General features: G+C 34.4%; 1 protein-coding gene across 1 annotated transcript; it reads left to right on the forward strand.

Annotated features, from left to right (window-relative positions):
* The first annotated feature begins 2,139 nt into the window (after positions 1-2,139).
* On the forward strand, positions 2,140-15,687 carry LOC137816872 (uncharacterized). Its single transcript, XM_068620032.1, has 13 exons — positions 2,140-2,597; positions 2,665-2,836; positions 3,371-3,588; positions 7,084-7,144; positions 7,442-7,514; positions 7,638-7,715; positions 8,523-8,680; positions 11,523-11,691; positions 12,286-12,751; positions 12,847-13,248; positions 13,543-13,746; positions 14,262-14,395; positions 15,158-15,687. The coding sequence occupies exons 1-13, from the start codon at positions 2,256-2,258 to the stop codon at positions 15,342-15,344; spliced, it is 2,664 nt and encodes an 887-aa protein (XP_068476133.1). The 5' UTR covers positions 2,140-2,255; the 3' UTR covers positions 15,345-15,687.
* Positions 15,688-16,957: the final 1,270 nt, after the last annotated feature.

The raw sequence follows: 16,957 nt of genomic DNA on the forward strand, positions 1-16,957 counted from the left end.
ATATTTTTGAAATTATATTATATCATATCATAATTATAAATTAATGTATTTTACTGCGTAGTTGTCAAAAAGTAAACTTTTTATATTTTAATGCATTCGACTATTTCTTTTACTCTTCTTTATCTATGAAGTTTTACTTCAATCAAAATATTCATAATCCTTTTGAACTATGTTTGCATATTCTTTTTGCTGTTGGAGTAACTGTCAAAAAGTGTGATTTAGTAACAATTAAGAGTTCAAATCATTTAAATTTTGTTAATTGGAAAATAAAAAGTAATAGTTTCTAACTATATTTAATTTCTCAAACAAAAGGTTAACAATATACTTTTAAGTAATGCTTTATTAAGTTACAAAATAAATTTATTCTGGGTCACAAGCTTACCTAGTTTCAACATATGCGAAGTCTAATTAAAAAATAAAGATTATTTTAGTTGGAGAAAATATTCTTAATTTTATTATTATTTTAAATTACGAAAGTATCAATTTATTTATCTAAAACATAACCACAAAATTATTTGAGAGATAGTTCTCGTTGACAAAATCCAAAGACAAGCAGAAAAATAGTTGCTATTGGTTAAAGTTGTTTATAATTTAAGTTTACATAATAAATTTTTATCGTCAATTCCAATCTATTATTTATCAAATTATTCAGAAAAAAATAAAACGGTGGTAACTTTCTTGTCTTATTAATTTAATTGATTAAGAATAAATTTATATACTACTTGAATTTAAATAATGTGCTATTATTGTTGTTAGACAAATTATCATTTAGAATAAATGTATATACTACTTGAATTTAAATAATGTGCTATTATTGTTGTTAGACAAATTATCATTTTGAATATGTACTTGACAAAATTTTAAAATATTATAATGGTCCTCCCATGTTTTATTTGATAGGATGAAGATCCAACAGTGATATTTATATGTGTTGGTGATGGAGGAGAGACTGAGATGCTGTAAAATTCAAAAGTCACAATAAGTTTAATAAAAATACTTCTGCAGATCTTTATCTGAAATACCTTTGGATTCCGATATCTAAAACCCTCTCTTCTACCATTTCATCCTCAAACCTAAGCAGACAGACTTACCTAATACACCACACTTAAGCTTCTGAATTTCAGAAATCCTTTTTAAGAATTTATTTTCATATTCTTTTTCCTTGGATTTTTTTTTCTATAACGTATTTTTTTAATTTCAAATTTGCTTTTCTGGTCCATTTTGAAATTTTATTTTTGAAACACAATAATCTATTATAATTTGTTTTTCCAGAAGTTATTTTTTGAATTCCTGATTTTCAAAATCTAAAGTCAAGGGTAATTTTTAAAATTTGAAAATTGGATAAGGTGCAAGTCATAATTTGCAGGAAGAATTTGTCTAATTTTTATAACTACCATCTTGCTCTTTGTAAGTTTTCCTGTTGTAAGTGATTTTCCTGTTGTAAGTTTTCTAGAACTTTCAAAATAAAATTTATGGAATAATTTTTTGGAACAAGTTGTAACATAGGAAATACATTACAGAACAAATTTTCTAAAATAGAATTTTTCCAAAAAATATGATACCTTCCAAAATAAGTTTTTTAAAATAAATTTTCTGGAAAGTCTTCGGAAAAACACAAGAAATGCGCGTTCCATAAGTTTTATAGAACATAATTTTTAAAACAAAATTTCTATAATAACATTCTTATTGTTTCTTTTTAATGGTTAGAAAATACTATTTATTCGGATTGAAAAGCATTGATGTGTAAAAAATAATCAAGTTTGTTTAAGTTCAATCGTAAAGAAAGAAAGACATTGATTTGTGGAAAAAGAAGAAAGTGATTGCCCGAAAAGACAATTTATTAAAAGAAGTAGATAATATAATATAATAATAAATTAATATGTTTATATAATAATAATATAAATGTATTTATATAATAATTTAGATGTATTTCTAAATAATAATAAAAGAAAATGAATTAATAATATAAATATAAAATTATAAAATAATATAATATATGTAAAATTTAAAATATTAATAATATATAAAAAAGTAATAAATTTACCAATAATAATAGTAATTGAAATAAAATTTAAAATAATAAAAAAAAGTTTAAACAATAATAATAAAAATAAATATAATTACGAATCCGTGCATACCTTTTGAATTCGCGGTCTGCCTTATCATCAGTGCACCACAGACTGTTGCTTCACTCCCTCGACACTGCCACCAAACCAAAACCCGTTACTCTTAAATTCAACTTTATATATGCATTCATGTCCTCAGTCATCTTACCTTACATCTACACTCACAGTTACGCCAGTTTTCCGTTCAAATTGAACCGGTTCTGTCCCCGAACCGTGACGGTTCGCGCGGCGGTTTCAGTTCCGGAAAAACGGGGCAGGAAGAAGAAGCAGGCGAAGGATGATCAAAGCGCGGTCGAAAACGGCCTCCGGTTCAGTTTCATGGAGGAGCTCATGGACCGGGCCCGGCTCCGCGACTCAAACGGCGTGTCGGAAGTCATATACGACATGATCGCCGCCGGCATCAGCCCTGGCCCTCGTTCGTTTCATGGATTGGTGGTGTCGAACGCCCTCAACGGCCACGAAGAAGCAGCGGTACGATAATTTCTCTACGACGACGCCAAATGCCGTTTCAATTTAGCTGATTATTGTTATTACGCAGATGGAATCTTTGAGAAGAGAGTTGGCTGCAGGGCTTCGACCGGTTCACGAGACATTCATGGCATTGGTAAGGTTATTTGGGTCTAAAGGTCGCGCCAATAGAGGTCTACAAATACTTGGAGATATGCAGGACCTGAATTATGATATTCGCCAAGCTTGGATTGTTCTTATTGGTATATTCATTTTGACTAATTGAATAAACTTCTCTCTACTTGAAATGTATAGGAGAAAGAGATTGGAGGATAAAATGAATTGTGCTTTATTAGTAAACCGAAATCAACTTATGCACTTGAACTTTTGTAGAAGTTTAGTTTCTATAATAGTGAAGTGTCTAAGTTTATTTTAGCTTAAGGGCCTGTATGGACGAGTTTCTTCATAACAACTTTTAAAAGAGAAACATAGGAAGAAATATTGATATTAGTCTCTCCATAAGCCAAGCTAAGCATAATCTAGTTTCTAAAAGTTCTCTCAAATAACTTCTCTAATTTTAATTTTTAACTTGTGCAATAGCTAATTTTAGCTTATGGAAAATCTCAGTCCATTTTTTTCTTATTTTCTCTCTTATAAGTCTTCATAGAGAAGCTCGTTCAAACAAACCTAAAACAATACCATAATTCAGTTTATCTTCTTATCATGTTGTTGATTACTTATTGTTAATTTGTATTAGTGTCTCCTTTATGGTGTGCTTTAATTATGGTGTTGTGTAGAGGAACTTATTCGGAGCAAGCATTTGGAAGGTGCCAACCAAGTGTTCTTCAAGGGTGCCGATATTGGCCTCAAGGCTACCGATGAGGTTTATGATCTTCTGATCAAGGAAGACTGCAAAGCTGGGGACCATTCTAATGCATTAGACATTGCCTATGAGATGGAGGCAGCAGGAAGGATGGCAACCACATTTCATTTCAATTGCCTCCTCAGTGTGCAGGTTACCTTCTTCAGTCTAGTTTTTGTGCTCAGAATGTTTTGTGCAGTTCTAGCGGTCAGTTTCATGTTGCCAAAAAAATGGGGGTGAAAACATTTGTTATGACTTTTGGATTGTCTTTGGTTTTCATTACTAGATTATATGTTTTCATTTAGCATAACTTTAAATCCTCCCACTTCCCTTGTATGTTAAGAAGTACTAAATGCATTTATTTTTCTCTCTTGTACTTTCTTTATGAGATAGGAGGAGAATTTTTGGGAGGATAGCATCATTCTTTCAGTTATAATTATGATCTTACACTGCGTCCTGCTTCCATGAATTTGCTAGGGGAAATAGATCAATTTAATTTGTAGGGCTTATGGTAGGTGTTGTACCACCTTAAAAAGAGGGATGATTTAGGGGTATGTATTTTCTTTTTTTTATCTCATTCCTTAAAATATTTATCTGTACATGAAATTGATTATTGGTGTAAATTAAGGGACTCCTTTCCCGTGGCAGTGATACATACATCATTAGCTTAATTGCATTTTATTTCTTCATATTCCAACTATGTCTATCAGCCTGATAGTATCAGGTATCCAATGGAACTATTTTAGTCATTCCAGAGTCTGATTGTATCAATTGAGTCTCTCGAATTGTTGGGACTAACAATGCATATTTTTATACCTAAAAGACTCTATTGACACAATTAGAACACGTAAGACTGAAAATATGATAAAAAGAGCTTAAGAGATTGATTATCTCTTAGCTGATATGCGTTATTTATAAAAGAAAATCACATCAAGAATACCAAGAGTTACAAAAAAAGGCTATATCTAGCTAATAAGCAAAACCACCTTTTTGGGCAGACTACTTAACCTGTCTAAACAAGTTAAGTTATATAACCACGATAAAATGTTCTAACACTCCCCCTTAAGCTAGAGCATACAGACCATGCAAATTGTTTGACCCATACAAGTTCACAAATGAGAGACATCATTGCCCTATATTCAGCCTCAACAACCACATTTTGTTTCTTGCTTTTCCATGAAATAATGTTGCCTCCAATGAAAGCACAATATCTTGTAGAGGAGTGTCTATCCATAGGAGACCCTACCCAATTAACATCACAATACCAGAAATTTGGGTATCCCCTTTATCTTCGTACAATAGACCTTGCCATTGAGTCTTTTTGAGGTATCTTAAGATGTAGATGAGCATTACAGTGATCAATACAAGGATTTTGCATAAACTGGCTAACAACACCCACTACAAAAGATAGCCGAGTCTAGTAATAGTAGTGAAATAAATAAATTTCCCATAGAGTCTTCTATATCTCCTAGGTCAGAGAGAGATTCACCTTGATTTGCCATTGCTTTTTATTTGGATCCATAGGACTATCTAATGGTCTATAGCCAGTCATGCTTGTTTCTTCTAAGATATCTAAAGCATATTTCCTTTGAGAAACTACAATGTCTTCCTTTGATTGAGTCACTTCAATGCCTAGAAAGTATTTAAACTTCAAAGGCATTTGGTTTGAAAGTGATTTCATAAGTGTTCCTTTAGCAACATCATTTCCTGTAATAACTATGTTATCAACATACATAATTAAGTAAACACATTTTTCGGGAGAGGTATGACAAAAGAAAAACTAAATGATTTGCCTTAGTGAGTTTTATTCAAAGTGATTTAAACAATGTGACTGAATTTTCGAACCAAGCACGGGGACATTGCTTGAGACCCATAGAGAGACTGATGTAACTTGCAAACTATTAAGAAGTGGATTTTCAAACTAACTCAACCTTATAAAACCAACTTATAAGGTGAGGTTGACACCTACTTATATACTATGAATTGTCCTTATCTCTAGTTGATGTGGGATTTCCAACACATCTCTTCACGCCGAGACCCCCAACTCGTGCGTGAAACTATATATTTATGGGTGGTCTGATAGCCACCCGATAGCGGGTGACACGATAGGTCTAACAAACTCTCACTAGGATAGGCTCTAAATGAGTCTGATACCATATTAAAATAAAAGAAAAAAATAATAGGATAAATCCCTTGTCAACACTTTCAGACCAAAGATCTTAGCAAACTCAAATATTTCTTGGAGATTGAGGTAGTACAATCCAATACTGGTATTGTTATCTCTCAAAGAAAATATGCATTGGATATTTTGGAGGAAATTGGGTTGATGAATTTGAAATCTGTTGATACTCCCATGGATCCTAATGTCAAACTTATATACTATGAATTGTTCTTATCTATAATCAATGTGAGATCTCCAACACACTCCCTCATGCCGAGACCCTCAACTCATGCGTGAGACTATATATTTATGAGTAGTCAGATAGTGACCTGATAGTGGGTGGCAAGATAGGCTCAACAAACTCTCGCTAGAATAAGCTCTAAGTCCATTGCTATATTTCAAATCTTTTACAATGAAATTAAAAATCAATTTAGAATTTCCATTCGAATTTTGCGTAGTGATAGTGGGCGTGAGTATCTTTGGTGTATAATAAGTTTGCCTGTTCTCAAACTTTTGAACATGTCTCATAGGTACGAAAAATTTGTTTTAAAGATGAGTGAATGGTAGATTTGATAACAATGCATAATTGAGCATCAATTTTCAACCAACGTGAAACCTCATTTTCATCAACATTGAGACTAATAAGATGATCAACATAACCTTGAATCTTAAGCAGTGTTATCAATAAACGGTTATGGTGTCGCCATGGCGAAAAGTGGTGGTGGATTTTTTGGTCACCGCCACACCATGACGGTGGCTATGCGGGTTTCTCATGGTAGCCGCTTTTTACATCACGGGATGCTAACGGTGAACGGAGAAAGCGAAAAAGGCGGAAAGAATGAGGCTTGTTGTGGCAGTGCAAGGTACAGGAAAAGGTTATTTCTAGCTAATTAATGCTAGTAAGCAAAACAACCTTTTAGGGAAGACTACTTAACCTATCTAAACAAGTTATGTTATAAAACCAAGATAAATTACTAGCAAGAACTTAAAGAACTACAATAACATATTACAATACGTTGAGGACAAAAAAGGTAATTAAACCTATATTATTATTGTTGAAATGTAATGTTGTTTGTATTATTTTTCTTATGTGTACCCAGCTTTAGGGTTAGGGTTTTAGGCAAGTGCCTTGCCTCTTCTTTTTATCCTATATATACATCAATAAAAGTCGAACACTGTAGGTTGAATACACTGTTTTCAGTCCTCTCATCTGTTCAAGTATTATATGGATAAATTACTTACTGAAAATAGATATAATCCTTGCCTTGTGGTTTTACATTCTCTTTAAGTAAAAAATATGTGAAGGTAACTGATATGAAATATGACGCAATGATACTTTAGTTGTAGATGTTTCAGACCAAAAAATGCCAGTTTTTTTTTTGTAACTTTCCAAATAACTGTTAGCTTTGATATAGCAAATTATAAACCTGTTTGATTCTGATGTCTTCACTATGTTTTATTAATATTCTTTCTTTCAAAATTATAAGGCTACCTGCGGAATACCTGAAATAGCTTTTGCAACGTTTGAGAACATGGAATATGGAGAAGGTGTGCAGTCCACGTTTCCTTTTGCTTCCTCTTTCTTCTTTTTCTTATGCTTATATTTGTTTACTTATAAATATTTCGTTTACCATTTTAGGGAAAGTTTGTTTCTTTTTCTTATACTGTAATTTGTTTCACAATTAATGTTCATTTCTCATGGTATTTTCTTCTTTTCTGTTCCTTTTTTGTTTCTTTGTGTATGCTGTTCATGTTGGGATGGTCTTTTCTTCTAATTTGTTAAAGCCCCTTTCTTCATTATTAATTCTATGCACTGTAAATTAATTTTTATTTGTGACATAACAGATTATATGAAGCCTGATACAGATACATACAATTGGGTTATTCAAGCGTATACTAGAGCTGAATCTTATGACAGGTTAGACAATTTAAATTGCTGTGAAATCTCCCGTTGGAATTCTTAAATTGAATATTTCATGGATTAAGTTATAGTTGTTCTTATGTGATGTGATCATATTAATCTGGTTTCTGTGTGTCTTAGAGTACAAGATGTTGCTGAGTTACTCGGCATGATGGTTGAAGATCACAAACGTATACAGCCAAATGTGAAGACCCACGCGTAAGACATGTTATTATTCTTTTACAAACCTGACCATTGTATATGTTGGATGTTATATTATTTGAATTCATTAGTATAAACTTTATTTGTTTTTTTTATAAATAAAAACAGTAGCTGTTATATATAATGAACAGAATTTGCAGCAGATTCTGTGACAAAGCAATAGGTTTGAAAGAAAATATAAAAATGAATCTACAGCATAACAATTGTATGGGCTAAAAGTCCCGTTGGAAACATGGGCATTACTCTCTAATTAAATACATCAAGGAAGCACAACAACTGCACACTACTAATCTGATACTAAATCAGGGAACCCCATTTTAGACACAACAACCAGGAGTTTAAATTCAGGTCTGAAGCGTTTGGTATCCTGTTTTAATATGTAGGTTTAATTGATACTGCTTACTAGACAGAGTTTACTTTGCACCAACAGCTAATAGCATGTATGGATACACATTATGCTCAGTTTTACCAAGAAACAAAACTGTAGCTTTCATATAAAGATTGGTTTGGGACCATTTAAACGGAAATAGAAACATGTTATAAATAGTCTCCACTCAACTAAATGTTAACTCTTTTATTGTTTCTATGCTATTCTTTAATTGGAAGTTTTCCCTCTATTTCTGAACGATACTTGGATTATCAGGTAAACTGAGTAAATGAACTGTAATTTTTGGCGCCCATATATTTCTATTTCTGAACGATACTCATTAAGTTGTGTTTATTTAAATAAAAAGAAGTGATGGATTTTGTGATATATGACTGGAATGTTCTCTTGATCTATTTTCTCCCATATTGTCTCTTCAGCCTGTTAGTGGAGTGTTTTACCAAGTATTGTGTGGTACGAGAAGCTATTAGGCATTTTCGTGCCCTTAAACACTTTGAAGAGGGTACAAAAGTTCTACATGATGAAGGGAACCATGGAGATCCACTTTCTTTGTACCTTCGGGCATTATGTCGGGAAGGTATAATTCTACTGGCTGTGTATTTTTAGCTTTCTCATTCTAAGAGATGTTGTCTCTATTAATAAATAATCTACAATTTTATTCAATCAACCTTAAGGATTGGTTGAGTGTAGCGAGATCTCACATTTGATGTGTCACAAGTTTGAACTTTCCCTTTTCTCCTTGGGGCGAAATAAATGTAAGTTTTCCACAGGTAGAGAGATATTAGGAAAATACCCTTTAACACACATTTTTTAACATACTCACTCTCATGGGTTGATTATTATGGGAAATCACAAAAAGTGTGGGACCCACCTCTTATTTAATGATTCTTTTAGGAACCAAGAATTATAAAAAGAAAAGAAAGGTTTATATTGAATAGAAAGAAAATAACAAGAAATAGGATAACACTCTCTCCTTCAAGGGCTTCCCCTTCACAAAGAGCTAAGGCTCAATCTACAAAAATATTACACACTCCCCTCCCCCTCTCCTTCTTTATTATTTCTATATAACTAGCAAAACAAATAACTAACTCATGACTTTTCTAATTCTAACTAACTCCTCCTCTATGTGTAACCTAAGAATACACTTTTCCAAAAAACAACCTTGTCCTCAAGGTTGGAACAGTGGAACCTTGACTCCGTGGCTCATCTTCAACACCATGATCTTTATCTACACTTCCTGAAAGTATTGTCTATCATAGGGAGGGAATCCATTGGCTACTACATGCAAATTTAGGTCTGGAGGCTTAGGTGGTGGTGGGAATGAGAGGAGATTTTGTATAAAAATCTCTGCACCCAGTAAATTGAAAATCCAAGATTCTGATGTCATTGATGTTCTAGCCACCTTCATTATCAAATCTAGATCCAACAATGATTTCTTATGCATATTAAGTAAATCTGAATTTGAGAAAAAATGATGCTTGGTTGCATCTCCACCTTCAACTTTCTTACTAGTTAGCTCTATCATTGGGCTATCAGGAAAAAATCATTACAACACATAGTCTTCATTCTTTTTATTGATGAATCCCCTTCTGCCCTCATCATTTCTGATTCTCTTGCAAATCTCCCTTCATTTTTGATTTTTTCTTTGCTGCAGAGGGTGTGATTCTTCATTGCTGAACCTTTTGCCACATCTTGGGTCTTCTTCTCTTCATTAACAGATTTCTCTTTGGGATCATGAGGTCTGATTTGGTTACGGATCTTGGACTGTAACCCAGCAGCTGTTCCTCCCCTGTCTGTGGTTCTTGTGACACTAACAACTCAAAATCTTGAATGTATTCATCAATTCTTCCATTCTGTTTGATCTTTGCCAGCTTCTCAAAACCAAAACTCCTCTCCTTTCCCCCAAACCTCCTATTCAGCACTCTGGAAAACTCTTCCCAAGAAGGATTCTTGGAGTTCTTTCTCCAAAAACTGAACCAAGGACTGACGCTTCCCTCATGAAGGCCAGTTTTAATCTTTCCCTAGCTGTCACATTCAGCACCTCGAAAAAATTTTCAGCTCTGGCCAGCCAACCCATTGGGTCCATGCCCTAAAAAACCGGTAGTTCCAGTCTCCTAGTCCAAGGCTTCATCTCTCCTTCATTCTCCTTATCCCACTGGTTATTCTGTCTTGATTGTTCCTGCCCTCTTTCATCACCATTCACCGAACTCTCTCCGCCTTCCGACCTTCTGTCTCCTGTCTTGAAATCCCGCAACATTTCTTTCAACTCCAACATGCCTTCTTTCAACCCCAGAATTTCCGCTTTTATTTCAGAATTCCATTTCCCTTGTTCGCTGGTAAATTTCTCTACTCCTGCCATCCTCTGTTCCATCTTTTCTTCCTCCCTCTCTGTTTTTCAGATCCGGCAAGTCGGACCTAATTGTTAGGAACCAAGTATTATAAAGAGAAGAAAAGAACAAGAAATAGGAGAGCACTCTCTCCTTCAAGGGCTTCCCCTTCACAAAGAGCTAAGGCTCAATCTACAAAAATATTACACACTCCCCTCCCCCTCTCCTTTTTTCTTATTTATATCTAACTAGCAAAACAAATAACTAACTCATGACTATTCTAATTCTAACAGTGGAAAGAAATAGATGAAATATATTTCTGAGATATCTTACAAATGTGATTACAGTCTCTATTTATAGACTGTTTTACAACCTAATTAAAGAAAGAAATAATAGGCAATGAAAGCCTGAAATAATGAGTGTTTAAAGCTGTACAAATCAAATAAAATCAAATCACTAACAAATCTGTCCTAATAAATATAAAATAGAATCTGCACTTAATTATAACATAATTCTCCTGATTATGCAACACTAACTAACTCCTCCTCTATGTGTAACCTAACAGATTCCCTCTCTTGATTTTTGTAGTTTTCAATAAGTTTAGCTATTAAGAGTGAAAGTGTCCAAAAGAGTGTATTAGGGAGTGTGTTCCTATCACTTCTCCCATTAGTAGTTTTTGAACTCCAGTTTTTCCATTGTTGGATTTGGGCACCATCTCCTTAACATAAAATAGTTGTACGGTTGTACCCAGAAAATTATCATCCCATCTGCTGTATGAAACGTAAGAGATATGAGGCATTTATTCTAACATTGTGCTGAAATTTCAGCTCAAAAAGAATATCCAGAGGGAGTATCTGATGGGAATCCATCCTGCCTTGCCATTGTATGTAGAATATCTGGTTCCGGAGCACATACTTATTTCCTAAAATTTTATTTTTGTATATTTTGTTACCGCTGTTGAGAAATTGTAACTAAAGATAATCATCATGGATTTGCTTTTCGTTGTGGTGTTCAATGTATATTTATAAAATTTTATGACCAAAATTGTCTTAGAATGCTTTGCTTCAACATAGTTGTCCTTTTGAAATTCAGGAAGAATTGTTGAAATGCTTGAAGCTTTAGAAGTTATGGCCAAAGATAACCAGCTGATCCCTTCACGAGCAATGATCTTGAGCAGAAAATACCGGACATTAGTAAGCTCATGGATTGAACCATTACAAGAGGAGGCTGAACTTGGCTATGAGATTGATTATATTGCTAGGTATTGTTTCCTTTTCAAAAATAGTTGCTATTATTATTATTATTATTATTTTGATCTAAGTTATTTTATTTTATTTATATTTTCATATATGATTGTTATCTGTTCTTAGCAAGTGCACTGAAACCTAAATTGAAATTATTATTATTATGATTTGACCTTTCTTTTATATTTTTATTTATTTATTTTATTTCATTTGGCTTTTTATCCCAATTGTTTTTCTGCTGTCCAAGAGTAGTGTTCATAACAAAGGGGGTTTACCTCTTGATCATAAATTGTTTTTCTAAGGCTTGTGTTTGTGTGCAGCTTATTTTGCCTACCAGAGGTAACTTTAATATTCTAAAAATACCAGTGGTAGCCAATGTTGGCAAAATAGGCATATCAAAATCTAAGCAGTGGTCCTAAGAATCTTCTTTAATTTTTCTACTCATAAAAGCTTCTAAATTTTTCTTTTAGCTTTTGCTTTCCATGATTTGTTTTAAAGCAGGCGTGTTATTTCACTGATCTAGTAAATCTTAGTTGATGGGCTTAATGAACTAATGCTCATTATTGTATAGCTTTTATTTGTTAATGTGTTTATTCTCGTTAATTGGACAGATATATTGAAGAGGGTGGCCTAACTGGGGAGCGTAAACGGTGGGTGCCTCGAAGAGGTAAAACACCTCTAGATCCTGATGCTCAAGGATTTATATATTCAAACCCAATGGAGACCTCCTTCAAACAAAGATGCCTGGAGGAGTTGAGGGATTACAATAAAAAGCTCTTGAAGACCTTGCAGATTGAAGGACTTGCAGTTTTAGGGGATGGTGTTTCTGAATATGATTATATTAGAGTGAAGGAGAGACTAAAGAAACTCATAAAGGGGCCTGAACAGAATGTTTTAAAGCCTAAGGCTGCTAGTAAAATGCTTGTATTTGAATTGAAGGAAGAACTGGAAGCACAAGGCTTGCCTATTGATGGAACTAGAAATGTTCTTTACCAACGTGTACAGAAAGCAAGAAGAATAAATCGATCTCGCGGTAGGCCCCTTTGGATTCCTCCAGTGGAAGAGGAGGAAGAAGAGGTTGATTCTTCGTTTGTCTTTTTAAATACCTTTTCTTTTCTCTCCATCTGATCTTTAATATATAACACTAAACTTAAATATGATTCATGTTCTAGGTGGATGAAGAGGTAGATGCATTGATTTCACGTATAAAGCTGCAGGAAGGAAATACAGAGTTCTGGAAACGTCGCTTTTTAGGTGAAGGTTTAACTGGTGATCAAGAAATGACAATGGATGCAGGTAAATCAGACGTCTCTGAAGTTCCAGATGACATTGATGTAATAGAAGATGCTGCTAAAGACATTGAAGATGATGAAGTGGATGAGGAGGAGGAGGAAGCAGAACAAGTAGAAGAGGAAGTAGAACCGGCGGAGAACCAAGATGTAGATAGGATAAAAGTCAAGGAAGTTAAATCTAACAAGCCTCTTCAAATGATTGGAGTCCAGTTGTTTAAAGATTCTGATCAACCTATTACTAGATCTAAAAAGTTTAAAAAATCGGCCAGAATGCAGGCTGTGGTATGAAAATAATTCCTTGGTATACTTTTCCTTTGTAATTTGGGTGGGGAGAGTTGGTTTCTTCAACTTGTTAAGACAGTAAGGCAAGTTTTTTTGTACAGAAGATCCCAAAATGTTAGGATGTAAAAATCAACATGATAAAACTGATATTGGAGCCTGAGGTTTTGGGTGAGAGTGATTCATGAGAAGCCAAGAGCCATTTCTGGACCATGAATCTCCATTCTCTGATAACATTACATTCTTTCAATCTTTTTTGCAGTTTTTACATTCTGAATCTAACTTATTTGCTGGCAGAATGATGATGATGACGATTGGTTTCCACTGGACGTATTTGAGGCATTTAAGGAAATGAGGAAGCGGAAAATTTTTGATGTATCAGACATGTACACATTAGCAGATGCTTGGGGCTGGACATGGGAGAGAGAACTGAAGAACAAACCTCCTCGGAGATGGTCACAGGAATGGGAAGTTGAGCTGGCAATCAAAGTTATGCAGAAGGTAAATAACTAAACCTTGACTATTACGTCATTGGCTACTTCCTCACTGGATATTAAAAATGTCTTTCTTCATGGAGATACAATGAGTTTTTTGGATCCAATGACTAGCTAGCAGATGTGTTAACAAAATCCTTAAGGGGACCTATAATTGAATTTATTTGTTCCAAGCTTGGTATATATAATTTGTATGCTCTAGCTTGTGGGGTGTGTTAGAATAAGTATTAAATACAAATAGAAATGTTATATGTTGTACCTATCTTTGTACCTAGGACACTAGTTCTAGTTCTGGTTTTTTATCTTTGCTCTTCCCTCTACTCATTGTATCACAATTCTATCAACATAAATATGAGAACATAAGAGAGGTGTGATTAAGCTCTCTAAAATATAGTCTCTTTTATTTATCTTTCTTTTGGACACTCAATAAATTGTTATTAGTAACTAGCAATACTACTTTGGTCTTTTTGGATATATTTAACCTAACAACTTTCTTTGGTCTTTTTGGCCTGTATTGTATAGGTCATAGAATTGGGAGGGACACCAACTATAGGAGATTGTGCCGTGATCTTGCGTGCAGCTGTAAGGGCACCTCTGCCCTCAGCTTTCTTAACAATTTTGCAAACAACTCATGGACTTGGTTATAAGTTTGGGAGGTAATTCTATTTTCTTTGTAAAACAAGACCCATGCTCTTGTGTGGTTTACCCTACCCAACCAACAAAAATCTAGATATTTTATTATGCTTGACTAGGAGGGAAAGAAAGCTAACCCGATATTTATGAGGAAAGAATTGCCTTTCTAAATTTGGCTCCCGAAACTTCTATATACTTAGTACGTAAAATAAAACTTTCTTTAAAACCATACTAATTTACTGCTCCTCTTCAATTTGAAGTTCACTGTTTTATGTTGGATCCTGACAATGGATGCTGAAGGACACTTGTCAATTAATTAAAATTACAATTGTTGCATTTGTGAACTTTAAAAGCTATACTTTTTTACAATTCTTTCCAATTTTGAATTCTTAACAAGTGCCTTAAGGAAATTCCTTGACTCTATTTTCTTACATTTCATGAAGCCCTCTTCTAATTTGTTGTTATGGATGTAATGTTGGGAGGGTTTAATTAGTCATCATGGTTCCTGTGGTCCTAAAGCATAATGGATTTCATAATTCAACGTTCAAATGAAGAGTTAAAAATTGTGTATTACTGCTGATTTTAAAGTTGAGATGTTGTATCTAACTTCTATACCTTTTTTTTTTAATTCCTATGGTTGAAAGCATAACTGTGGGGTTGGATTAAATAATGCAGAATTTTGTTCACTATGATAACTGCAAAATGAAGGCAGCCTTTGGTTTTCTGCCATCCCATGTCTGTTGCTTTTCAGCTTATTTTTTTCCTCATTTTCCCCCATGTTACAGTTCTCTATATGATGAGATAATCTGTCTCTGCGTTGACCTTGGGGAACTAGATGCAGCTGTTGCTGTAGTTGCAGATTTGGAAACCACAGGGATCTTGGTCTCAGACCAGACTTTGGATAGAGTGATTTCTGCCAAGCAGAGGATTGACAATACCTCCAATGGTGTCATCACGGATGCAGGATTGTAAAACTAAACCTCCATGCTGTAATGGTTGTGAAGTTTGGGGCTGTCTAACTACCGATGTGGTTTAATGTATCATCATTGACCACGTGCAAATTTTGTGCTTAACCTAATGTATCTATAGTATCAGGCCTTGAAAGAATTAGTTCTCTCCCTAGTTTTTTACTTCACCACGATCTATTATTTTGAACAGGGTGTTTTGATAATGAAGCAAAGGCAGGCTCCCCTGTTGCAGCGATAGTGCTTTTTTATTCCACCAACACTAAATGACGCTGTTCGAAATTTAACGTCACCAACAACCATTAATTCGGGATTTCCCGGTGGATAATGTGATTGTGTTGACAAGATCAGGCCCTCTTCATTGGCTGATCCCCCCTTACATTCAGCAAAAAAACTTTATTGGTTGATTGATACTAGTAGATTTCTTGTCAAATAGCATATAAAAATGTTAATATCATTTGTTAAAGAAATTAATGACATGTACAGGGCATCAATTAATAGTTATTAGTTAGGCACATGAAATAACATTGAAGACATTTTTTCCTTCTTTTAATAAAGGAAGGGATTCTGGTTGACCATGGAAATTACACCTGCTCAGACTTACAAATGTAACGGCCAAACGAGGTAAATGAAACGTAATAATCTAGTTGACATTCCACGAAGGCAGATTCTCCCTACACCATATCTTCATTTCAGATATGTACTCAACAATATTATCTAAAAAGACTTTTTTACCTTAATGAAATAAAACCTAGGTTAGATTTACACTGCATTCCATTTCCATACATACATAACTAGCACTGAAAGCGTTCCTTGAGGCATGACGACAATGACGAAGAGTGGCGGCAAAGAGAGAAGGTGTTGTTGACGACGGAGAAGAGTTGTGCATCTGAGAAGGTGTGGAGATGACCATCACTTTTGATTATGTGTTAAATTTGTTGCTTCTACCCATCATTGACCAATTTTATATGCACCAGACCTTAGATGCAAATGGGGCGAATGATTTATTGGTAGAATCCTTATGTGTTGATCATGGAGTTGCATTTGAAGAGACATGACATTGTCGTAGAGCTCATGTGCACCTCAGTTGGTTGAGAGATGTGTACGAGGACGTGTGCTTAGGTGGTAGTGGATTGTAGCAGCCAGAGCTTATTTACTTCACCTTGTTGGTTGCACTATCTTCGCCAACAAGAGTGCTACTTCGTGAGTGTGATATATCTTGGGTTTTTTTTGTCGATTTGAGGCTGACTGGGGGATACGCTTGGGCAACAACTGTGCTAACCCACATGTATGAGCAACTAGAAGATTGTAGCTATGCAAAGACTATACAACTAGTTGGTTATAAGACATTGTTCCAGGGTTGGATTTATGAATATTTCCCGTCTATAGGGATGAGACATGTGCAATTCATGTAATTTGAAGCGGAATCTCGTTGTAGGATGTATGAACTAGAGAAAGTTACTTCAATTGTTGTTGTTTGATTACAGCAAGATACAATGACACCAACTGGCATTCGATTTTCCTATATAACGAGCACGGGGAAGAACGTCCATTTGAGTGGATGTTGTTATTCTCTGATTATTTGAGGCTTAGAAATTGGAGACAATTGCACTTGTCGAA

Source organism: Phaseolus vulgaris, unplaced genomic scaffold (genome assembly GCF_000499845.2).
Source record: "Phaseolus vulgaris cultivar G19833 unplaced genomic scaffold, P. vulgaris v2.0 scaffold_12, whole genome shotgun sequence".
NCBI lineage: Eukaryota > Viridiplantae > Streptophyta > Magnoliopsida > Fabales > Fabaceae > Phaseolus > Phaseolus vulgaris.

Coding starts and splice junctions, on each gene's coding strand:
- LOC137816872 (XM_068620032.1), top strand. CDS start 2,256: ATGTCCTCAGTCATCTTACCTTACATCTACACTCACAGTTACGCCAGT. Junction 11,692..12,285: donor GAGATTGATTATATTGCTAG/GTATTGTTTCCT, acceptor TTAATTGGACAG/ATATATTGAAGAGGGTGGCC. Junction 12,752..12,846: donor TGGAAGAGGAGGAAGAAGAG/GTTGATTCTTCG, acceptor TTCATGTTCTAG/GTGGATGAAGAGGTAGATGC.